The sequence below is a fragment of the Enhydra lutris genome, unplaced genomic scaffold (genome assembly GCF_002288905.1).
Source record: "Enhydra lutris kenyoni isolate GAN:26980312 unplaced genomic scaffold, ASM228890v2 scaffoldscaffold19, whole genome shotgun sequence".
In the NCBI taxonomy this organism is placed as follows: Eukaryota; Metazoa; Chordata; class Mammalia; order Carnivora; family Mustelidae; genus Enhydra; species Enhydra lutris.
Window position 1 is genome coordinate 15,351,407 of NW_019154103.1, and position 26,519 is coordinate 15,377,925.

Sequence of the window (26,519 nt, forward strand, 5' to 3'; positions counted from 1 at the left end):
ATTTTCTCTGTTTAAATGTAGTACAGAATTTTAGGACACATACTTGTGATAGCTTGTTGATTGAAAACTTGACAGCATTTAAAGCAGGTGAGTTTGCTTTGGCATTCTTAAATATATAACTTGTAAAGTGAGGAATCATTGGATTGGCTTAGTTTCAAATTAATAGTGTAAGTTTTAAAAAGCCAACATTTAGCATGTTTCTATAAAGCTATTTGTTATTTTAAACATTCCTGAATTATATTTTCATCATCTTTATGAAAGTTAGTAAAAATCATTTTGAGCATATATCCCTTTAAAATACACATTTAGTATTTTATTTTATTATTTATTTTTAGAAAATATTTTATTTATTTGTCAGAGAGAATGAACAGGGAGAGGGAGAGGGAGAAGCAGGCTCCCTGCCAAGCAAGGAGCCCAATGCAGTACTTGATCCCAGGACCCTGGGATCCTGATCAGATTTAAAGGCAGAGGCTTAACTGACTGAGCCATCCAAGCATCCCACATTTAGTATTTTAAATACGCTTTGGAAAAATCTACATGGGTGGAGTTGAGGTTTAAACAATTTTTTAAAAAATTGTTAGTTTTAGTTATTTTTTAACTTCTCTAGCTTATATTTTCTCTGACATCCACACATACCATAGAAGGATCTTTATTTCTGATAACAAACTCACTGGTCTCACTGTATAAATGATATAAAGTTTTAAAGGGATTATACATTAACAAATCATGATTTACGTATTTCAGGGGGAATGGATGCTGTGTTTTCCACAGTTCAGAGTTTTTTTGATGCTTCAGCTTCTGGTTGGTGTTTCTTTATTTTGGAAGATTCAATATATGGTATAATGTTAAGAAAATTGTCTTCTACTGTTTATCGATGGCAAGGGATTTTTATTCCACTTGAGGTAAACCTCAGTCATTTTATAGTACATAAAATAAAATGTACATGTGAATTTTGAATGTCTCATGAATTACTGTTATTTCTTCTTTCCTAGGATTTAAATATAAAAAATCCTAAAACTTGTGAAGCCTTTAATATTGGTCTTTCCCCTTACTTTGTGATTACTCATGAGGAAACAAGTGACAAAAAGCCTTCTGTTAACAGTGTGTATACATTCACATCTGGATTCAAATTATTCCTGGTAAAAAAAAAAAATCATTTTTTTTTGTAGATTGCTTTATTTAAAGGAAAAAATCAAATTTGTAAGATTGATCTTAACGGAAGATAATATATGTTCTATATTAATATGCAAAAGGTTTTTTGAAAGTTGATACACATTTTAGCAGAGTCTCTTAATCCAATAATATTTTTGTTTGTCTTGAAATGATACCTAGGTATGCCTACTTAGTGCTCAGAATGATTTTTCAAGTTTTGAATTTAAAATACTAACTCATACTATTATTGTATTCAGAGACTTAGTAAAATTCCTAGTAAAATTCTCATTTAAATATTTATTCCCACGGTTTTGTCTTCCTTGCAGGTACAAACAATCATTATTTCTGAAAGTTCTCAAGTAAAATATTTTTGTTCAGACAATCAAGATTATTTAATTGTTGCAAGTCAAAGAGATGATTCCGAATTAACTCAGGTTTGATTGTTTTTTAAAGTGAATTTAAAAAATATACTGTTTTTGAAACTCATCAAAGATGTAGTCTATAAGTTTATTATAAAAAAAACCCATAATTTGATTGTGGTAAAGTAGTAAAGTAGAATGTAGATGTTAATTAGTCACAGTTAATTTTTAAACAATGGAATTATAAATATTGTCTTCAAGAGCCAGAGCAAGTGTGTAATAATCATGAACATTTAATTAGAATTTAATAGTGTTAGAAAACATTATGGAGAAAAATCACCTAACTGGACAAATGGTGTAACTAAAAATTCATGATTAACATTGCCAAATGGGAACTTAACATCATCCCAGAAATTCCACATTTCTCAAATAAACTACATCTCATAATGCTAATAATGCTTATTTGATAATCTTCTCACTCCTCATACTCCCATACCTGCTTCTCATCTCGTTTTCGCTAATGACTTTGTTGACTAAGCTCCAGAAAGGAAGCTTGGTTATCTTGCCAGACCAAATTCAGAAACCTTCTTGCAGCATAGTTTTATTCCTGTGTCCTGTTATGAAGCTTTATTCCTGTGTCCTGTTATGAAGCTTTTCTTCTGTAAAAGCCAGCTTCCTCCGGCCATCAGAAGGTTCAGTTACTCACGTGTCTGGCATCACTAACATCTCTATCGGATTATTACAGTCCACATAAATGGGGCTCTCCGTGCTTCAGAAGGAATTTCTCTCGTCATCTCATCATCTCATCCCCTTCTACTTTTTTTTTTTTTTTCCTTTTCTCCCCTTTGTGGTAAGATACCTTGAAGGAATTGTCTACCTGCTTTATCTTACCTCATGGTCACTGATGACAGCTGGGTTGAATTCACTGGATATTATTCTGTCCTTGTCTTAGGCTGCTTCCTGTTAGCTTGTAACAGTCACTTCATCCTCAGATTTCAACCACCTCTTCTCTTCATTTCTTCACCACCACACATTCTCCTCCTGTCTCTGTGTGCTGCCCTTCTCGGTCTCCACTGCCACTTCCTTTTCCCTTTCCTGTACTCAGATGTTTTGGGGTTTTCCAGATTTAGTTTTAGTTTAAATTTCTTTTCACTTAACTCTAGGTACTTCTATCAGTTCTCTGTCTTAAGATATCAGCTGTAGGCTGTCTTACACTTTTCTAGGTATCCTTTTCTCTAATTTCTAGACTTACCATATCTAACCTCCTATTGGCATCTCCACATACATATATTTAAAGTATCTAAAATTTAACATATCTTGAACTGAATTTTGATTTTCTCTTTGAAACTTGTTGCAGTGCTTGGCTTTCATCTCAGGAAATGCCAACCTCTTACATGCAGTTGCACAAGACAAAATGGTGGCTCATATCTTTCTTGATTATTCATTTTTATTCATTCACATCTAATTTATTACTCTTTCTGATGCTATCTCCCAGTAATGTTTTGAATACATATATTTCTTTCCACCTCTGCTTCTCTCTCCCAAGTCCAGCTCCCATGATTTCTCTCCCACACTGTTGGAGTTGCTGCCTAGCTGGTCTCTGATTTTCTGCCCTGACTCCTCACATCCATTCTCCATCCAGGAGCTGGAGTCGTCTTATAAAATATTATTTCATATTATTCCTCATTTTAAAACTATTCAGTGATTTCCAATTATACATAGAATAATTCTAAGTTATTTAATGTGGACTATAAGTAGCATAACCTTAGTTCTTTATCTACCCAGCTCAGGACCAGATTGTGTCTGTTGTCCTGATGTGATTGTAAGTATTGTGCCTTTTGCTCTTTTAAAGGGTCCCCATGATGCATTATATGGGTCATCTTGACAAAAGATACCTCATGACCGTACCTCTCCAGTCTTACTGTCTTCATTACCTCAGGACAGTCAACTTCCTTCAGGTTGACCAGTCTTCATTCAGCTGATGAGAAACATTTTCTGCCTTAGAAACTTTGTCCTGTTGTTCTTTGTAACTTTGTTTCCCTAGTAACACGCATAATTCTCTATCATATCCCAGTTGTTATCTTCAGCACTTGTCTCAATTGAATAATCATACATTTATTTAATCAGTGATGTGTTTATCATTTGCCTTTTCCTAACAGTTGGTAAGATCCATAAGGGGTGAGGCCACTCTATCCATAATGCCTGCAAAATGTCAGGCTCACATATATTCCCAATTGTTGACTAAATAAATACAATTCTTTGTGCAATTGACGAGATTGTATAAGAAACCAAGTGGATTCAGGATTTTCTTTTAATTTTAAATATATGAACACTCACCTTAAAACCTTGTGTACATTGCCACCTTCAGGACTAAAGAGTTTTGGTGTTTCTTTTTATATTCAATTGCTTAAACAGTGGGGAAGGAATGATATTCTAGCATCAGAAAGTTTCTTATCCAGATCTGAATTTTTCATATTCAGATGACTTCTCTCCTGGTTTTGGCTTTCCCTTTCTCTTGCTGTGGCCACCCCTTACCCATATTTATATTTGAAATTGATTTATTTTCACATTACTTCTTTTTCACTTATTTCTGTGTGTGAAGCGTGTGTACATACACAGATTAAAAAAAAAGGAGAGAGCAGTGAGAGATCATCAGTTTTGGTATTTTCTCATTTATGAAAGTATCCTAACTAAATAAAGGGGATTAGGAGAGTAAATATATGATATTGTTTAAACTCACATGAGTGCTAAATTCCTAGTCACAAAGGGTTTGTATTTGAATATTTCCCACAGGTCTTCAGATGGAGTGGAGGAAGCTTCACGTTACATCAGACGCTGCCTGTCCGAGGCGTGCTGAGCATAGCCTTGTTCACCAGAGGAGGCTCTGTGTTCTTAGCCATTTCCCAGATTAATGCCAGGCCAAATTCCCTTTTACTCAGATGGTCTGGCAGCGAGTTTATGAACTTTCAAGAAGTGCCAATCAATGGGACAACACAAGTTGAGGCCTTGACTTCAGGCGATGATATTTATTTAATTTTTGCCAAAACTGTCTTTCGAGGTGAGAAGATAATAGTGTTTTTACTGCATACATAGTTGTCAGAATTATCTGGCATTCATGTAGTATGTTCTGTATGAAAACATGTAGCTCTTGGAATAATTTTTTGTTAGTCTGTTTCTTGATGGATAGTGTATTAGCTGTCAGCTGCAAGTGGATTTCGGGAAAAAACCCACATTTTAAGTGACATGTATGATCTTTAGATGATAAACTACTGCTTTAAAGTTTTATTAAAATAAAATTTGGGATGGGCATGCAGAATGGAAAGATCTCTGAACAAAATCTGAATATCTTCTATCCAAAATGCAAACAGTGACATTTTTTGTGACTATACTTGGGGATCCCTTAGGTAAGTTATAATAATAATAATTAGTGCTCAGCAACTTTTGGATAGGACTATTTGAAAATATTCTCTGAATACAAATATGCTTTTTTTTTCTGCCTAGTAGAACTTGCATAGGTAAAATTTCAACATTCCTAAAAAACAGAACTTGTGTTTCTGTTCTTTGTTTAATATCAGATCATGATGAATCAGTGGCCAGCCATGTATGTACTCCATGTGGTAAATGTGAAAAGACTTTTGAAGTGTTTCCTACTATGTTGTATTTTTGCTTAACTAAATGAACTTGGAGGAATATCCTACTAAATTTGTTTTTTAAATTAATTTGATATCTTTGTTATTTTTTTTTTACTGTGTAATTTTGTCATTTTTTTTCCCCTGTAACATTTGCCTTTTATTCCATTATTGTAGGAAATCAGAATTCAATTGATATTTTCATCTGGGAGACAGGACAGTCCTCTTTCAGATATTTTCAATCCCTGGATTTTGCTACTGCTAATAGGATCTACTCCTTTACACCAGCTTCAGGAATAGGTAAGGGATTTTAAACTGCTAACTAATCTGAAATGCAGTGTGGAAACCTAGAGCAATTTTAATTATATTGATTTGGAGATATTATCACATTGCCAGACACTAGGTATTTTAATAAGGATGTAAAATCAAGATATTAATAGAAACATCTATCGAAATCCTAGAAATTCAAAAGGACTAATAGTTTTAAAATGGGTATTTGTACTTGAGAGGAATCAGAATAATTGAAATATAACAGAAAATATTAGTGAAGGATATAGTAAGGTAATGTATTTCTTTTGTCTAGAGAAAGATGAAGAGTGGCATTACATATATTATATGTTTTAAACATGAAAGTGTAAAAGGATAATAGGTATCTGCACTGAAATATTTTTAAACAGTCAGAAAATGATTGTAAGAACTCTGTGGTCCTTTTTCACTCTCCCATCCTTCTTCCAGTCTGGTCCTTTCTTGGTTTTCTGTACTTTAACTCACACTTTAGAAACATAAGTAGTAATTTTATTCACAGTGATTTCCAAAACAAAGTCTGTTAGTGAGAAACCAAGGGGTGAATATTGTCTGGAGGCCATAGGACCATTTCAGAGTTGGTAAAAAATCAGGTGGTGGGCCCATCGTAATAAGGTTCAGAAGGCAATGGCAGTGGGCCTGGTGAGCCTGTGGGGCTGCCTCCCAGAGCCAGAGGCATGCTTATGAGTCAGTATATCTCTGTTTGATGTGCCCAAAGGAAGCTAGCAGACAAACCAAGTGACTCAGCCCATGAGTCTGGATAAAGTCCTGCTTTTAAATTGAGACATAGTGATTTTTTAATGAATTAAACAGCATCATTTATTGATTAGACATTCTATGTAAGTCATTGTTTAAAGTTATGAAGAATCCCTTGCCTTCAGGGGTTTAATGTCTGGTTGGAGAAGCAAGAAAAATATTAAGACAATAATTCAAGATAAGATTCCAGTCCCATTTGCTCTGTGAATGGTAGAATTGAAGTGGGTAAGAGGTCTCAGAGGGGGACGTGAGCTAGGCCTGGGTAGGCTGGTACGAAATGTTGTGGGTAGAGGGAAAGATGTGAGCAAAAGAGAAAGGTTGAAGTATATATGACATCGCGGGCACAATGAGCAGACTAGAGTGGTGGGGACAGAGAGTTTGACCTAGAATGTGGTGGTGGTAAGGTTGGAAACATACACTAACATCCACACAAGGAAGTCTGGAATGTCAGGCTCAGGATTTGATCTGTGTTTGGATGGTTCAGTGGTTCCCAAATATTTTTGCCTTAGAAACTTCATCCTCTTAAAAATTTAAGGATTTCATGTAGATTCTATCTACTGATATTTATTATATTAGAAATTAAAAAGGAGAAATTTTAAAGATACTAATTCAATTGAGAATGATAGCAGTGAACTCATCACCTGTGATGAAAATAGCATGTTTTATTTTTAAAAAATATGTTTTCCAAATGAAACTTTTGTAAGAAGGGTGGTATTATTGTTTTTGTGAATTTCTCTAATGTCTGGCTTAGTAGACAACACCTGGATTCTCATGTCTTCATCTGTATTCTACATACTGTAATATTTTTGGTCATATAGCCTGTAGAAAATCCCACAAATGTTCATGAAAGAATGAGAACTATGTAGACTAATAATGTCTTAGTGTTAGTACAAAAATAGTTTTAACTTCACAGACCCTCCTAAAGTGTCTCAGTGACTGCTAGGGGTCCGGGGACTATACTCTGAGCATTATTGGGGTAGAGAAATCCTTGAAGGTATTTCAAAAGCAAGTGATGATCGAAGGCATGTTTTAGAACTCCACCTAGCTTTGGTGTGTAGAATATGCTGGATGAAACAGTTGGCAACCTCCCAGGCAAGATTCCATATAACAGCCTCTGCAGGTGGTTAGAGACGTGGTACTGATGAAATCGGTTAGAGGTTTAGATTTTGGAAACATCGATGCATGTCTCCAATCTATAAAGTAAAATCTAAAATCTATGAAGTAAATGATAAAAGCCAAAATCTGTAAAGTAAATGATACTGTGAAGAGTAGAGGCTTTAGCACAAATGCAGGAGTCTGTTCTTGTTGTTTTTCTCCTAGGTGCCTGGCTGCATAATCCTTAGACACTGTCTTCTGCTGTCATCTCCACTGCTGACCAGGCATCGGATCTTATAGATCTCTCACTTTTTGTGGATTATCTATCTAACTGTGCTTTGTTTCCATATGCCCTACCCCTCCTCAGCCCTGTCTCTGCACCATGTTCTCCTAGACCCTGGTCTCCTTGCTTCTGGACTGTTACATCATTGTCTGCCCTCCACTCCAGGTTCACTCTGCTGTCAGTGTCCTGTGTCTATCTCTGTTCTAAACATCCTCTCCATAAATAACTTCTCTTTATTTGTCAGCCTCTGACAGGCCATGAAGCTGTGATGTTATCCTGTGAAATACAGTTCTGTGGCTTTCTTATCATTCACTCAGCAATTGATTTACTACATAAATTATGTATCTTTCATCATGTATTTGTTTAGTCGGTGTCTACTTGTCCTTTAATTTTGAGGCTTTATTATTTTTGCTTTTCCTATACCTCAAGCGTTCAAGTGGACTAACTGTATCTACTTGAGTCACTTATTATAATTCAAAATAGTTTCCCAATGAATGTTTTTAAGGATGACAAGTGCTGCCTGAATGGGCTGTTAATTGAAGTTATAGAATTCCCTTTAAAGATTTTTAAAGAAATAGAAGAAGCACACTTTCTAAAAGAATTTATGAAAAATTCTGCCAGAGGCTTGTTAAGGGACCCATTGTGAGGTCTTTTTATTTCTTTTGTTTCTGTGACTTGAGGTTGTAGAAGTATGAAAAGATTATAAGTAATTATTTAGAATGGCTTGTTATAGATCCCCTGAAAGCTGAAATTATGCATTAAATAATATTCAAGGACTTTCTTATTTTGAATATGTCAAATATTAGATTGGAGCCATGGCTGTGAGGAGTACATATTTATTCTGCTTAATGACTTGACAGAGATTATTGGGTAGAAACTGAATTCTTTAAATGGAAAAAGAAGAATGAATGTGACAAAGGCTGCAAGGACATACAAGCTTATCTTTCCCTTCTTCCTTCTCTCCTTCATTATTTAATAGATTTTTAAAATGCCACTTACCTACCCGGCATAGTGGTAGGCCCTGAGGAAATAAGGGTAAACAAATTCTTGTATATCCCCTGCCCTGAAGAAGTTTTAACATGCGATGGGGAAGGGAGACATGATGTATAATAACACAAGTAAGTTTCTAACTACAAACAGATAACTGCTATCAGAGGAGGAAGTGCTCTACACCCACAAAATGGAGAAAACTTGACCAGGTCTAAGGGAGGCCCAGAAAGCTTCTGTAAGGAAGAACCATTTAATAATTCTGCTGGAAGGACCCTTCTCCTTCCGCTTCTCCTTCTTTTCCCAACACTCTCCGCTTCACCAAAACCGTCACCTTTGAAAATCATCATCTGTGGAAATCGTTTGGAGGAACTCATCACTCTCTTCATCCCTGTGTAGTCACCATAAGAAGCCCAGGCCCCCTTGGGAGAAAGTGACTCATCCCATCTGGTCTGTGTGTGCTCTGGACCACAGGAGCCCTAATTTCCAGACTAGGGACTCAGTTCTCTCCCCGCCAACTCCCCAAACCCTTCCACAGCATCCCCCCAGAACAGTTACACTCTGGAGCTTTTCTCAGAATGCCCCTCATCTCCTTGCACTGGAATCCCGCCCTATCCTGAGGGCACTGCTTCCCACACAGCCCTCTCTGGCTGTCCTCTGTGTTACTGGTTTCTTCTCCCAGATCTCTTAAGAGCTAGTAATGCTCCCTCTAACATTCCATCCTGGGACTTCTCTATGTTCACTCACTCCTTAAATAATCTCAGCCATTTAGGATACTTTTGTTTGTTTGTTTATAGTTTTGTTAACTGGAAGGGAATTCTATAATCAGTAACGGTTAAAATTCTGTTCCCCAGAGTAGAGACTTAAGGGTTTTTTTTCCTTATAAACTCCTGGCCCAGTTCTATGATCTTGAACGGTTCAAATGACTATTTTCTGAGAAAACACTCTCTGCATACAAAAATGCAGATTTGAGCCCCATGCATTTCTACTCTGAATGTCTAATTATCTATTTGCTACCTTCTCATACTTTTCAGGTTGGGAGGAAGTGAATAGGGTCTATCTCTAAGGATTAAGATACATAATCAGTGATGCTCAGAACACTTTATGATTTTGGTTGAGACTGTAGATTGATTGATTGATTGACTGAGACTGTAGAATCATTTAAACTTAGATGTTGAGGTCCATCTGAAGAATTTGCTCTTCACTGAGTATCTTCAGTTTTACAGAGCTTTATGAAAAATATATGATCATTTTTAAAAAGCAAATTTATTAATAACATTTTTCTTCATTTTTACCTTTTATGCAACATTTACTAACCTGCAATGGTACTTAAATAATTACCATAAGTAAACATGATGAATAATTCTTGATATTTGATATTTTAGAGTAGGAATATGGATCTTCCATTGTAACCTTTTAGGCTAAAATTTTCATGGTTTCCAGTTCTGTGTGCTGTTTTAATCTTAGTTCATATCTTTATATTCTGATGTGTTTCTTTAGGTACTGGAATTTGTGCATGTTTCTGGTTGGTTTCTCACGCTTCTCCCTAGTTTTAAGTCTGAAGATTGCTTAGTGGCCTATACAATGTAGTAAGCTCCCTGACTCCAAATTTCCCCTGCTATATAATATATATTTATTATTTGCCAATAATATTTGCTATTTTTCCATATTTGCTAATATTTGCCAATGCATTGAATCATTAAGACCATCTTTTCCTACCAACTTTTCAAAAAGCATTGGCAACATATACTCTGAGATCAAAGATTTGTTCAGTTCCTTTGGCCTAATTACTACCTTTAAGAATTTATAAAGTGAACAGGCACCTTTGTGGCTCAGTTGGTTAAGCATCCGACTCTTGATCTCAGCTCAGGTCTTGATCTCAGGGTTGTGAGTTCAAGCCCCACACTGGGCTCCATGCTCGGTGTAGAGCCTAGTTTAAAAAAAAAGAAATTATCAAGTAAAAAGAATTAATAACTTTCTCTAATTAATATTGAAAAATATAAAACAATGAACAATCAATGTAGAGAAATTAAATATATTTTGAAGATCAACTCTATAGATTATGCATTAAAATCATAAATTTGAATGCTTTGTAGTGACACCTAAGAAGTGCCATATAAATATAGGATTAAGCTTCTTAATTAAGAATTTTTTTGTATTTAGTCTCTTTATAATTATAAAGAATTTTTATAATTAAGAATTTTTTTGTATTTTGTCTGTTTATAATTATGCTCATCATAAATTCTTATGGATGGTGACAGGAATAGAAATTATAAAAATGAAGCATTTATTTGTAGGATTATGCATATTTTTCACTTTAAAAAATATCCTACCATGCTAAATACTAAATACTGAGTCCTAAATACTGAGATGAATAAGAGTCCACAGTCCATTTGGGCTTTACTCTCCAGTGGTTTCTTATTTATTATGTGGATTGTGGGTTTACTGTTAGGCTGGTTGGGTCACTCCACAACATTTAAAAAATTGCTATTTACATTTAGTTATTTCAAATAATATTTCAGTTTTCAGAACTCAGCTCAAATTTAGTTAATCCAGAAATCAAAATAGAACTTTGAGCGTAGAGAAGTTTTGCTTTGGTACCTTGTTGGGGAGTGTGTGCGGTGATATTCACGTTTCACTGTAGTTGCCTTTTCTTTCCTTTCCATAGTCCACATCCTTCTTATTGGCCAAGCTATGTCTGCTCTTTACTGCTGGAATTCAGAGTTGAATCAATTCTCTTTCATTCTGGAAGCCCCTTCTGCTCGTGATGCAGCTTCTGTTACAGTAAAGTCCTTTAATTCAAGCAAGAGTTTAATTGCTCTAGTGGGAGCTGTCCACTCACACATGTATGAGCTGGCCTACATCTCGAGCCAGTCTGACTTTATTCCTAGGTAGGTTCAACATTGTATACAAAATGTCTTTATGCTCACCATAGTTTTATGTGGCACCTAATTTCTAAGTGTTTATTTAGTGACCAGAAATATACAAAATATGAGTAATTTATAATCTAGAAATTTGGTTATGTTCCATACTTCTTATATCTATTTTATGAAGTTTATCAGTATTATGAACATTTATATTATAATTTTATTTATGAAATATGATTTTTCCAAATGTTTAATATTAATCAGTGTTCTGAGAGTTTTATGTTTTTTGTATATGTATATACCTGATATTTGTAGCAGTTGACTTATTTGATATACTTCTTATGCTAGTTCAGGTGAACTGATATTTGAACCTGGTGACAGAGAAGCTGTAATAGCGGTAAACATCCTTGATGATTCAGTTCCAGAGGAAGAAGAATCCTTTAGAGTTCAGCTTAAAAATCCCAAAAGAGGAGCAGAGATTGGTATTAACAGTTACGTAAAAATAACTATTCTGTCTAATGATGATGCCTATGGAGTCATTGGATTTGCTCAGGTAAAGGTTCCACACTTAGAAATCAAAATGACTTATTCAATGTCTTTATTTATTTTAAAGCTTTTATTTATTTATTTATTAGGAGAGAGGGAGAGTATGGGAGTGGGGCAAAGGGCAGAGAGAGAGGGAGGAGGAGAGAGAATCTCAAGCAGACTCCTTGCTGAGCACAGAGCCTGATGTGGGGTTCGATCTCTTGACCCTGAGATCATGACCTGAGCTGAAACCAAGAGTCAGACTTTTGACCAACTGCGCCAACCAGATGCCCTATTCATTGTATTGATATATCAGTTGTTGTCAGCAGGCAGTCCTACTTTGAGTATCTTCATCCTTTCTCCTTTCTTTTTCCCCATTTCACCCCCCAACTCTGCATTTTATGGTGAACTTTCCTGATGTCTTATAATTTATATTCCTACACACTGAAACCTCTGAATCAACTTGTCCTAAACTTTTTTATTATACTGATTCCTCTTACAAGATTGAATTTGAAACATTACCAGTTGACCTTGGTCCTGGAGTTTGGCTCCACTATTAGCCTCATCTCTAGGGGGTAATGATGAAGCAGATTCCGAATAGATTATATACTATGTTTTGTTATGTGTATATCCCCTACAAATATGTTACTTTCCTTTGTGTATTGAAGGAGAAGGGGAGAGAGTGTTTGGGGGGTTATGTTTGTAACTATACCTGCATTGTACACATGGAGGTGCTTTCTCCTGAGGAAAGGGAACTGTGTCGACTTCCATGCTCCGACTTCCTATTCCTTTATCCATAAGCAAAAGGACACTCATCTCTATTGCATCATTTAGCCCTATTGGCCAACTCTATCTTGATTTCCTAACTAAAGTTAAGAAAACTGCAGTTATCATGCATTGTTCTCTGAAATATTCTGCAAGTAAGGAAAATTCAACTAAAAGTGGCTTAAACACCAAAACCATGTCCACAGAGAAGACAGGCTTCGGGGTTGGATGGATACTTTACTGTGTCACCATGACCCAGATTCTTTTTTTTTTTTTTTTTAAAGATTTCATTCATTTATTTGTCATAGAGAGAGAAGTGAGAGGCAAGAGCGAGCACAGGCAGACAGAGTGGCAGGCAGAGGCAGAGGGAGAAGCAGGCTCCCTGCCAAGCAAGGAGCCCGACGCGGGACTCGATCCCAGGATGCTGGGATCATGACCCGAGCCGAAGGCAGCCGCACAACCAACTGAGCCACCCAGGCGTCCCCATGACCCAGATTCTTTCAATTTCTCCACTTTGCCAGCATAAAGTTGCTTCTTCATTTGGTTGTTTGAAAGCTGGTGTTATTGTTAGGGCCATTGCTTTCTTGTTTATGTGTCTTTGGGGAGAAAGAAATGTGGCACTTGGGATGATGAAGAGATTTCCCAAAAGACTCTGGAAAACTCTTCTTAGGTCTCATTGGCCAGAACTAACAAGGGCACTCATTCATCTGTTCATTCATTTATTCATTCATGTAGCAGTGTGTACCAGGTACTGTTTCAGATGCTAGAGATATATCAAGAAGTAAAAGAGTAAAAAAATCCCTATCCTCATTGTCCTAAATTGTGGAGGAGGCAAAGGGAGACAGACAGTAGACAGAGACGTGCGAGACATCTGTACTCGGTGTGATAGTAATAAGTGTTCTGGGAAAACGTTTGGCAGGGAGGACGGATGGAGATTGTGAGGGCAAGGGGTGGAGTTTGGGTGTAGGAAGTAAAACATAGGCTATCAGGGAGGGCAGCACTATGGAAGTGACCTGAGGACAAAGGCCTGGAGGGGAGAGGAGAAGAACATTCAAGGCAGGGGGAGCCATCAACAAAAGGAAAGGCCCTGAAGTGAGGCCTCACCCGTCTGGTGCAGCAAGGAGGCCACTGTGGCTGAAGTCAGTGTAGGAGGGAGCGATGAGGCCCAAAAGGGGAAGGGCCAGTGTTCTGTTTCCGGCTTCCCCAGCAGCACCCACAGGTTTATGACTTGCTAGGAAGACTCAGAGGACTCAGGGTTTCACCATACTCATACTATGATTTATTACAGCGAAGAGGATACAAAGCAAAATCATAAGGGGAAAAGGCATGTGGGGTAGAGATTCAGAGGAAACCATGGGAACCACACAGGACACACTTAATTCCCCCAGCATTGAGATGAATTGTGACAACATGTGAGAGGTGTTGCCAACCAGGGAAGCTCCTTAGTGACCCTAGTGCCTGGATGTTAACTGTGGACTCTCAGCCTGACACATGACAAAATTCCAGACTCCCAGAGTGAAAATAGGTGTTGAGTATAAACCACACTATGTGCACAGTTTAGGCACAGGGAGCCAGTGTGAGTTCCAGGAACAGTGGGAATCCTCCTGAAACCCAATTTCCCAGACACGAGGAGAAGTCCAACGATAGAGCAGCCTTTGAAGACTAGCAGGGAGGCCACTCTGTGAACTCACACCTGCGTGAGCCCCTGAGTACCATCATGAAGTTTGCCCTGGAGGGAAAGCGTTGGAGTGGAAGAGCAACTTGATCTGACTCACATTTTAAAAGAACCACTCTGGCCGTAGAATTGAGACTAGACACAAGCCCCTAGGTTGAGTTACATGCTCTACTAACTGAGCCAGCCAGCTGCCCCCTATGCATATTTTTAAATCAACATATTTTCTGTAGGAAGGTTTGAATGCTTTGCACAAGATTTTATTACTATGTAACATTTGTAACAATATATTAAAATGCAGTATAAGGCACTGCCATAGGGTAGGCTATCTACTCAAACTATATTCTAAAATAGAAGCTTTTAGAAGCTGTAAGAAATTAATGGAGGAATTTCTTTTCAGATTACCATAATAAAAAGACAAGAAAAAGAAAACCAGGATGCCTGGGTGGCTCAGTTGGTTAAGCAACTGCCTTCACCTCAGGTCATGATCCTAGAGTACCAGGATCGACTCCCACATTGGGCTCCCAGCTCCATGGGGAGTCTGCTTCTCCCTCTGATCTTCTGCCCTCTCATGCTTTCTCTCTCTCAAATAAGTAAAAAATCTTTAAAAAAAATAAAAGAAAAAGAAAATTATTACTGGGAAAGATTTAAAAAATCTTTATACTCCATATTCTGTCTTTATTGCTTATGGATAAAGTAAGGGTATTGTAAGAAGGGGTTCTTTGGAGCATTAATTTTGAGCAAAATTTCATTCAGCGGCTCTCAGGAGATGCTGCAAGTGTTAGAGGAGGAGTTCCATTCACACAGAGGTAGAAATCAGTCTGGAACAAAGGAAAGAGGTCATGGAATCTAGATGAGAAGAGGGGCAGTGGATATTTCTGGCAGGAAAAATAGTTGTAAAGACCAGGTGCCGAGGATGAAACACCATCAATGGAAACTGCACAGCCTGCAGAACATTTTAGAGGATATGAATTTAAGGTTAAAAGACATTCGTGAGTGATCAGAAAGAGTGCCCTGGTTCTCCTGATGTCTTTACCTCTGAGTGGGACTCTAGAGGCCTTGTAGACCAAAACTTATTTTACAAGTAGGAAACAAAACCTAGAGGGGTTGCCAGAAGTTATACAGGGGAAGAAGACTTCCCTCATCTCCTGACTGTATGTCCTTTCATTTCTAGAAACTTTACATACTATATGTAATGGTTTCTAAAAAGTATATGCTTTCTGAATGTGAAAATAAGATGTTCATTGAAGAAATTTGAAAATTACAGAAATAAGAAAACAAAGTAAAAATAATCCTATAATGATTAACATTTTAATTTACTTTAACTTAGTCTTAGTTTTTCCAAACATGGGGTGCCTGGGTGGTTTAGTTGGTTAAGGGTCTGTCTTCGGCCCAGGTCATGATCCCGGAGTCATGGGATTGAGCCCTGCATGGGCTCCCTTCTCATCGGGGAGCCTGCTTCTCCCTCCCCCTCTGCTACTTCTCCTTCTTGTACTCTCTCCCTCTCTCTCTCTGTGTGTCAAATAAGTAAGTAAAGTCTTTTAAAAAAATTATTCAAACATGTGTATTTTCAAATTAATATCATGGTCATCATCTACCGCTATTTTTTAAACTATGTTTTTCACTTGTGTTGTTTTCATGTTGTATCATGTTGCTTAGTACTGTAAAGTTTGCACATGCACAACAGCATGAAATATGTATGTAGGTATTTTCAGCTAATCCCTTGTGACTTCCTGTGTGTTTTTCAGAATTCATTATATAAGCAAGTGGAAGAAATGGAACAAGATAGCCTTGTAACCTTGAATGTTGAGCGCTTAAAAGGAACATATGGTCGTATAACCATAGTGTGGGAAGCTGACGGAAGTATTAGTGATATATTTCCTACCTCAGGAGTGGTATGTAATTTATAAAATTATAGGAGAGTCACTTTTAAGTTATGGTTACTATTGATGCATGGGACGAAACCCTGCCTTATGGATGAAGTGTTTGAGTTTGACCATGTCATCACTGGATTTCTACTAATCACCACAGAGAGGGAATCAATTTAAGGTTAGTTTAAATGTTGTGGTTATTGTTCTTTTTTCCTATAATGCCAAACTTACCTGTAAAAAAATAAAAATCCCTTTTTAGGTTCAGTACATCGGTTTGCCAAATTAGGGTTGTGTTTACATTGTCAGAAAGATAAAACCAATCAAACTGGAGATGGAATTGTGGTTTCAAGATTTGGGTAAAATGGAGGCAGTAAACAGGGAACAAATCTATGTAGGATAGTTATACATATGAAAAAGCAGATCAGAATTGTTGAGTGATGTAAGTTGAGTTTCCTGTAGACGGGACTCTGAGATGGAGAGTTGGGGGTGGATTCCTGAGGAGACACATCTACAAGGAAATAAGGAAGTTAGGAAGTTGATCCCTGGGAGCTGCGCCTGGGGTTGAGTCTGTAATGGAAGTTCTTGAGCTGAGCTGGTCCTTTGGAGTTGTTTCCAGTTGGAGAAAGGAGGATGAGATTCTGCATCCCCATCTTAGCCATCCTAGACTTCACACTGCCTTCTAAGTGGGGCATAACCTTGAGTGACAGTTTACTGCAGCTAAAGGCAGTTCCCTGTGAGAAACAAAAGCTGTCATTCCTACCAGCTAGGGATGAGTGCATCAGTCCCAAGAAGGGATCTGGGCAGAGGATCACTTTGTCTACTATTGGAAAATAGTATAAAATTGGTACACAGGTTGAAGAATGGAATCAGACTGGGTCAGAGAAGTTAATGACTTGCAAAGAGAGTTTAAAGTACCTTTAGTTTCTAATTGGAAGATGGTTGGTCCTTTAGACTCATCTTGGGTTTCATAGATTTATCCACATATTTTCCCCAAATGCTTCTCTGAAGAGTTCCTTTAAAAGACCGCTCATGAAATTCTCTCAAAAAAAGATGGATGAATGTTATGGTCCACCATTTCTAGGTTTCTTTATCATTTGAAAGGAGATTAGAGCTTCAGTGTCTTAAAAATGTTATGGCAAATTTTATTGCTTTAAATGTTTACTTTACACAAGTCACCTAAACTATATATTCAGCTATGTAAGTTGTATCTATCAGGTTCTGTATGTTCTGAATTATATTTTCCCAATTAATCTTTCTTATATAAACATGATTAAGATGATTTCTATTTAAATGCATAATAGTATCTTAAGTGTAGACCATATTTGGGAGAATTAATTATTATATTCAAGAGTCAGCAAACTTTTTCTCTAAAGGGCCAGTAAGTAAGTATTTTAGACCTGTGCGCTATTATGGCTCTTTCCTAGATACTCTACTTTGCCTTTGTAGCACAATAAAGTGTTGGACAGTACGTAATTGGATGAACTTGGCTGTATTCCAGTAAAACTCGATGAAAAGGATTTGGCCACAGAGTAGTAGTTTTGTGACTCCTGATTTTATTAATAAAGCTCTTGAGTTTATATCCTCAAGTGCCTTCTTTAGGTGGAGAAATGAGTGTCAACAAAATGGACCTGGAATGCTAGTTTGAATGATTGTCTGTAGCCAGGTTGCTAGAGATTACGGTATGAGGCAGAGGGTGATTGGAAATGACTTCAAGGAGCAGACGGAAACCCTATGAGAAAGGATTTCAGACACCTTTTAGCAAATGTGGATTTTACTCTAGGCAATAGAGACACAACAGGAGGAGAGAGATGTTTGATTTGTCTCTCTTTTTATCTTTCTCTCTCTACCTCTATTTTGGTTGATTCATTCTTAAATTATACATCTGTTCAGCGTTTAACCAAAGGAAATCGCAATCCGGGCAAAACTTTTGTAGAGAAAAATGTTTAAACTAGTATGCCACCTTCTTTTATCTTTATAGATTTTTTAAAAAATTTGGTATCCAGTACTTAGACTCCCAGAGAGACTATGTACTCTGTATTTTAATAGAATGTAGGCTTCAGGATGTGACAATTTGGCTATGTGTTTTATCAGGTTATGTTTCTGTAATGCTTTACTTTTTTTCTTTTTTCCTAACAATCTTCCATTTTTAATACGCAAAACAGTTAACTGATTTGTAGAATTATATTGTGTTGCTTCATTCCCTCTCGTTACTTAAGTTATGGTCAGTATTGAAAGAAAATTTTAATCTTTTGATGTTCTTTTTTTTTTTAAGATTTTATTTATTTATTTGACAGAGATCACAAGTAGGCAGAGAGGCAGGCAGAGAGAGAGGAGGAAGCAGGCTCCCTGCTGGGCTCGATCCCAGGGCCCTGAGATCATAACCTGAGCTGAAGGCAGAGGCTTTAGCCCACTGAGTCACCCAGGCACCCCTCTTTTGATGTTCTTATTGCACAGTGATAATTACAAAATAAGTAAAATCTTCTTTCTTTAAAATTTTAGATTTCATTTTCTGAAGGCCAGGCACTGTCTACAATCACTCTGACTGTTCTTGCTGATGATGTACCAGAGTTATCAGAGATTTTGAGCATAGCACTTGTTCGGATTACCACAGAAGGGGTAGAGGACCCATTAAAAGGTGCTGCCATTGATCAGAAAAGAAACAAATCTGTGATAACAATTCTGCCCAATGACTCACCTCATGGCTTGGTGGGTTGGCACCCTGAGTTTCTCTTCGTTAGAGTTGCAGAGCCTAAAGGTAAGTGTTGTTAAATATTTTTCAGGTTCTAGTAAGTTTTATTGGGTAATTTAATTGTAATGTTTACTAGGAATATAAATCCCTTTTATATATTTATATATTTTTTTAGTTTGACAGATCATACTCAATCGTTTTTATTTTTTGTTTATTAAATTTTATGATCATGTAATCACCCATCAATAGTGCTGTAAGAAATGCTTGTATTCTTTTGAGGTGTTATGGTCATAACAGAAATACTAATATTTTAGTAAGTCATTGCAGTAAAGGGTGACAGGTTTTTATTTTACTTTCTCTTTGTCATCGTTTATTTATCTGTTTTCTTTCCCTTCTCAGATTCCTCTATGTAGATTTTCATCAGTTATAGGCAACAATAAGCAACACAGTGAGTTGCATTTGGTACTCAGGGTATTAATTGTTAAGCTCAAAGCTGTAATTTAAATAATTTTTCTCTGAAGTTTAAGTAACCCTTCCCTATTTCCTTTAAGCTTAGTGCCGAGATCTTTGCCTAAATAACTATTCATTTCAGATTTAGGATTAATAGATTAAAGGCCATTTGACTTTTTTGAACAAATATACATGAGCATGTATGTATTTATTTAAAATACGCAATGTGAAGCCTCTGAAATTTTCAGACAGTAACATGACGTCTTTCAGAGACCATTCACTTAAATAGTTGATGGGAAAAATGGCATATAATTATGCACCTGGGCCTTTATATGTCTGTATATGTGGGAAAAGGAGCCGTAGACTTAAAATTTGTTCATTTATTCATTCAACCAACATTTTGAAGCAGCTAGTAAGTGCCACAAATTGTGCTGTGTTTTCTGGAAACAAAGAGACACAAGTCTTAGGTTATTAAAACCTCACAGACCAGTGGGGAAGATTGACAAGCATTGTTTTGGCCATTTGTGTAGCAAATTTAATTTAAAAATCTAAAACATGAAATTAAAAAATTGACGCTGTGACAGCCTTTGATCCTTGTGACAGACCTCAGTAAAAGAAAATTACTCTTCTAATGATTAAGTTATTAAATGATGACTTTGTGTAAGTTTTCATTTTTTAAAAGATTTTATGCATTTATTTATTTGAGAGAGAAAGAGTGCAGAGGGACAGACTCCGGTGCTGAATGTAGAGCCAGATGCAGGACTTGGTCACCACGACTGTGAGATCATGACCTGAACTGAAACCCAGAGTCAGACGCCTAACCCACTGAACCACCCAGGCGCCCCATAATTTTTTATTTTCAAAATCTTCTTAGCATTTGTAATTAGCTGTCAATCTGCACATAAGTACTTTCCTAAGATTTCCAGCAAATTTCCTTAAAGCTCATGTTATATATAAAGTAGGAGGGTGCATTAGAGAACCTGAAGTGAGGATTTAGAACTGGGATATAATGTACTAAATACAGCACAACTTTGCAGACAGAGGGGAGAAAAGCACAAAATACTTCTTGGTTGGGGGAGTATACGTTAGGATAGTGCAGAATATTTCACCTGAAATTCTTTGAATGGTATCAACTACAAATAGAAAATCTTGTTTACTTGAGGCATGTCTTTCTCACAGAGAACATCACCATTCTTCAGTTACCAATTGTTCGAAATAAAGGACTGTTTGGGGCCATTGGCATTCATTTGATAGCTAAACCGAATTTCTTATTGCATGTCGATAATCAAGCTACTGAGAATGAAGATTATGTGCTACAAGAAACAATAGTAATGATGAAAGAAAACATAAAAGAAACTTACATCAAAGTTGCCATTTTGTCGGTAAGTTTAAGGGGCAATGAATATGATGTAAGATAAAGGAAATATACTTAAAGATAAAAATGTGATTAAAAAAAGAAAAATGTGATCCTCTTAGAGATAAAAATCTTTAAAAAGGTTGCTTTTTTTTTTTTTTTTTTTAAAGATTTTATTTATTTATTTGTCAGAGAGAGAGAGGGAGAGAGAGCGAACACAGGCAGACAGAATGGCAGGCAGAGGCAGAGGGAGAAGCAGGCTCCCTGACGAGCAAGGAGCCCGATGTGGGACTCGATCCCAGGACGCTGGGATCATGACCTGAGCCGAAGGCAGCTGCTTAACCAACTGAGCCACCCAGGCGTCCCTAAAAAGGTTGCTTTTAATGTAAAATTGTGAATACTTTAACTGGAATATTGTTCGAATGACCTTTGAAGCCTTGAATTGGGATTTAGTGGGATCCACTGTTTTGTTGGTTGGTTAGTTTTAAACTAATGAACGAATGAATAAAATGCCCAAATTAATCTGGATATTTTTATTGTTGGTTTGATAGGGCAGTATTTTCATGTCATGATAAAATTACTCAAATGAAGATTATGCTTCAGGGGGTTTAGATCTGGTTTTAGTGCTCTCTCATGAATATAAGGAGAAAAGTGTATATATGTAATGACTCATAAGAAACTGAGAGTAGTTAATAGTGTTATTTATAGTATTGCATAATAACTAAATGTTGTATATATTACTATACTATATATGACTGTATTAAAATAAATATATCATATATTATTAGGTAAAGATAATGTTGCATAGTAACATTAGTGCTACTAATAGTGGTATTAGTCATAGTGGATAATAGTGGCTTCTGGAAAGAACATTCTGGGAATGACATGAGAGATGGAACAAAACAGAAGTTTCTTTTCCTATTCATTATGTATTTGTGTTACCTTTTGAAAGTTTTTATTACCTATCCAGAAATAAAGTAACAGTTTTTAAAAAGTTAATTAAAATATAGGATAGTATCTAGATTTGTAAGCCTAGAGCTTTCACTTTTAAGACGTATGTAGAATTTACCATTTCTTCTAAATTTGGGGGTACTATATACATAAAACATTGGATAGTATATGATCGTAATTGTGTGATGGATTTTTAAAAATTATTTTACTTGCTAATGATTATTTGGCTTCAGTTAAAAACTTGCCAGTAAGCTTTGACTATCCCCTAAGAGTCTGAAGTTGTCAGTGGGAATGTATTAAAATATAAAAAGGAATCTTTCTTGTGTCTGTGAAAGAGCTACCCATTCCTGTGGGCTGTCCTTTATTTCTCACTGAAAAGTACGGGGTTTCCAAGGTAAATTCAATGTATTTTTAAAAATAGAACATAATCTCTCTCCTGTTCTCCCCCACCACCCCCTACCCCAGGATAATGTTCCCGAGTTGGAGGAAGGATTTATTGTCAACATCACTGATGTGTACCTGGTGAATTCTGACTTCTCCGCAGGACAGCCAAGTGTGCGGAGGCCTGGGATAGAAATAGTTGAAATAATGATTGAAGAAAATGATGATCCCAGAGGAATTTTTAAGTTTCATGTTACCACAGTGAGATAAACTTTAATGTATTTATAGTAATACAGAAGCCTCTACCTGCTGATTTGGCCAATGTCATATATTTTCCACAAAATAATTGGCTTTGCTTCTAGATATTTATTAAATATGTGTCTTAAAATTTGTCTTATAGACTTCTTAGTTCTCTTTTTGTTAGACCAATGGATCAAGCAAGTTTATTTTCATTAAATTTAAACCAAAGTGTTCTAGAGGTGCCTGTCTCAGTTAGAAGAGTGTGTGACTCTTGACCTCAAGGTCGTAGATGTTGAGTGTAGAGATTACTTAAATGAATAAAGAAGTTTAAAAACTTTTTAAAAATGTAAGGATGTGGACACCTATTATGTATATTTATATCTGATATTGGTTTCTGTTTTGAAGGGTGAAATAGAAGAAGAAATAATAAATTTAGAAAGTTATGACATATAAGAAGTTTGTTTTGTCTGGTGTTTTAACTTATGTTCTTTACTTAAAGGATATTGATGGAGTCATTACTGCCTATGAGGTGCCTCCACCCCTGAATGTTCTTCAGGTTCCTGTAGTCCGGCTGGCTGGAAGCTTTGGGGCGGTCAGTGTTTATTGGAAAGCAACAGTGGACACGGCTGACCCGGAAGACTTTAAGCCATCTCATGGGATTCTTGAATTTGCAGATAAACAGGTATGCTAATCCTAAACATACTAGCGATTTTTGGTTATACCTCAAACATTTTATAGATATCCACCAAATAAATGTATATTAGTGACTGCTAAATGTATTATACTTTGTATATCAAGCCAAACAGAATTAGTATTAGTTAACATGTTATGATTTATTAATGGACATAGGAAGAGAACACAAAGAGGCAAGATTTCTGAACCCCCCCCACCTGATCCTATTTTAAGCAGAAGTTAAAGGAGGATAATAAATGACTTAGAAGTACCTAAGAATATTTTTAAAAGGGCCTGATGAACTTCAATATTCCTATGAACTTTAGGTTAATTTATTCTATTTCTTTTTTTAAAAAGATTTTATTTATTTATGTAAGAGAGAGAGAGAGGGAGCACGTGCAAGCAGGGTTTGGAGGCAGCTGGAGAAACAGGCTCCCCACTGAGCATGGAGTCCCAAGTGGGACTCGATGCTAGGACCCTGGGGTCATGACCTGAGCCTAAAGCAGACACTTAACCGACTGAGCCACCCAGGCATCCCTATCTATTTATTTCTTAATGCTTATCAGTGCAGATATTTATTTACTTAGGGTTTGCATTAAAAGTATACACATTATTACTTTTAATATCCCAAATTTTTCATTATAATAAAATAAGACTTTTTAAAATGACAGAAAAGAGACAAAATAATTAAAACTGGAAAAACTGAAAAGCAATGTTTTAGATTCTCTAAGAGTTCTCTAAGTATTCTCTAAGAGTTATAAGTGTTGCAAACTGGGCATTTTGTAATATGTAAGTATAAGGTTTCCATAAAATTTTATAAAATTTTATAAAAATTTAAATCAATGGAAATAAATGGAAAATGCTTGTGAACAACCATGAAAATGTTAATAGCCTCAAATGGCAGTATCCACCCACACAAAGTCTGATTTTGCCAAGACAAATTTGTACATTACGCATCAGCTTATTAATTACTGCTGAAAAATAAACATACAGATCTATACTTTCCTACACATAATGGTCTATGTTGTTAATATTTGAAATCATGAGTTCTTAACAAATTTAGAACTTTAAAACATTTCTTACTAAAAGGAGGGGGAAATACAGATTTTTATACTCAAAGTAGAAACAAATACATTGATTTTTCATTGAAATATCCTTCCACCTTTACTTATATTACCAGCATTTTATTTTGTGTATAAGGTTGAAGTCCTCTTATTTAACAGTCTTAAGATCATCATCATTCTTTAAGTTAACATTCTGTAGGGGAGGTGTTCTGTATTTTACAGTATAGAGTTAAGGTGCAGACATTTTAATAAGCTTCCACTTCAACATTTGATTTTGTTCAAGTTTCTGCCTGTGAGTATAAATCCAGATTTCTCACTTTGCTCTTTTATTAAAGGTTTTAGGTGGATTTAGGTAGAAAAACTTCTTTTTCTGGTAAACATCTTTGTCAAAAAACTGGAATTTCCCTCTGAGTTACAGAGAAGATTTTAAATGTGAAGATACAACTGGAATATTTTTTAAAAAAATTTATTTATTTGACAGAGAGAGAGAGATCACAAGTAGGCAGAGAGGCAGGCAGAGAGAGGGGGGGAAGCAGGCTCCCCGCTGTGCAGAGAGCCTGATGCGGAGCTCGATCCCAGGACCCTGAGATCATGACCTGAGCCAAAGGCAGAGGCTTAACCCACTGAGCCACTCAGATGCCTCTGGAATATTTTTTTAAAGATTTATTTATTTAATTGAGAGAGAGCGCGTGTGTGTGAGCGAGCATGAGCGGAGGGGGGCAGGGGATTAGGGAGAAAAGCTGACTCCACATTGAGTAGGGAGCCTGATGTGGGGCTGGATCCCAGGACACCGAGATCGTGACTTGAGCCAAAAGCAGATGCCTAACCAACTGAGCCACCCAGGCACCCCACAACTGGAATATTTTTATGACCAACAGTGAAATCACAAGCTGGGCCAGGTTTTACTTATTTATAAGTTATAAAAATGTTTAAGATGGACTCAGACAAATGAATGACATTCTGATCATAAACATGTAAGAAGAGCAAATTTGGGTTTTCTTCCTTCCTTTCTTTTACATTATAAGAGTAATATTTGAAACCAGAGGGATTCATTCTAACTGCTGAAGACAACGATAATTTCTACGGTTTATGTTTGTGTAATTGTTATTACAGCCTATATGGCATTTTAAATATTTTTATTCAAGAATCAGGCTTCACTGGTTTTTGTATACATAAATAACACTATATTTTATTACATATGTAATGTCCTTTATTTTGAAAATAATAGAATATAAATTTCTGACTTTGAAATACTCTATAACTTTAAAATAGTATTATAAACATAACAGTACAGAATATACTTTTTTGTACTATGTTTCTGGTAAATAAGTTTATTTATATATGATCAAAAATTGCTATTATATCTTCCTTGCCTTTTATCCTCCCTCCCCCCTTCTTCTTTCTCTCCCTCCCTTTTTCCCTTCTTCCTTGTTGCTTTTGTAGGTTACTGCAATGATAGAGATTACCATAATTGATGATGCTGAACTTGAAGTCATGGAGACATTCAATATTTCCTTAATCAGAGTGGCTGGAGGTGGCAGGCTTGGTGATGATGTTGTGCTAACTGTTGTTATTCCACAAAATGATTCCCCATTTGGAGTATTTGGATTTGAAGAAAAGACTGTAAGTTACATATATGGGTGGGAGGTTGCCTTCCCTTGGGCTAATTTTTTTTTTTTGTAATTTTTAGAAAAAATATGTCTTTCGTTTTTTAAAAAACTGTTACCCCTCACTTACGATTCTCTGCTCAGGAGTCCTTAGAGCTGACTATTGAATTAATGGCTGGTCCTCTCATCTGTGTTTGACAGTGATGAGTATTCTTACATCAGGTAATTGTAAGGGGGAACAAATTCTGTTTATTGGATGACATAGACCTAGAGCTGCTTTTTGTCCATACGTTCTGTTCTCAGCCTGCCTTGCTCCCAGACCCCTATCCTGATCACAAGACAAGATTCTGTCATGGATCTAAGTGTTACACCCTTCTGGTACTCTCTCTTGACTTATATTGAACAAAAAACCACAGTCACCCCAGCTCAAGTGTTTGTATTTCTCCTTTCTTCTCTCTTCCTTCCCACTGGCTGTCTCCTTCCAAGACTTACAAGAGGGAAGCTGATTATTATTATCACTTTAACTGCAGAGGAAGAGAAAAAAAAACTTAACCAATCATTTTTATGCTGCCAGATTGGGTGGCTAGTACAAATGACTTCTACATCTTAAATATAAAATGAATTGTTAAAACTATGTCATAATTATACACAATGATTTTTTTTTTATATAAAGATTTTATTTATTTATTTGTCAGAGAGAGAGAGAGAGAGAGAGAGAGAGAGCAAGCACAGGCAGACAGAATGGCAGGCAGAGGCAGAGGGAGAAGCAGGCTCCCTGATGAGCAAGGAGCCCGATGCGGGACTCGATCCCAGCGTCCTGGGATCGAGTCCCGCATCGGGCTCCTTG

At 36.4% G+C, this 26,519-nt stretch overlaps 1 protein-coding gene across 1 annotated transcript in view; it reads left to right on the forward strand.

Annotated features, from left to right (window-relative positions):
* The window catches only part of LOC111148290 (adhesion G protein-coupled receptor V1), a 507,584-nt gene that overhangs the window by 115,690 nt on the left and 365,375 nt on the right, over positions 1-26,519 (forward strand). Inside the window, exons 46-58 of the mRNA XM_022504771.1 lie at positions 745-902; positions 993-1,139; positions 1,479-1,586; positions 4,305-4,569; positions 5,318-5,440; positions 11,233-11,455; positions 11,780-11,984; positions 16,142-16,288; positions 18,764-19,019; positions 20,583-20,785; positions 22,174-22,350; positions 22,829-23,011; positions 25,509-25,688. Of these exons, the coding sequence (XP_022360479.1) occupies positions 745-902; positions 993-1,139; positions 1,479-1,586; positions 4,305-4,569; positions 5,318-5,440; positions 11,233-11,455; positions 11,780-11,984; positions 16,142-16,288; positions 18,764-19,019; positions 20,583-20,785; positions 22,174-22,350; positions 22,829-23,011; positions 25,509-25,688 (2,375 nt within the window). The remainder of the gene's footprint in view (positions 1-744; positions 903-992; positions 1,140-1,478; positions 1,587-4,304; positions 4,570-5,317; positions 5,441-11,232; positions 11,456-11,779; positions 11,985-16,141; positions 16,289-18,763; positions 19,020-20,582; positions 20,786-22,173; positions 22,351-22,828; positions 23,012-25,508; positions 25,689-26,519) is intronic.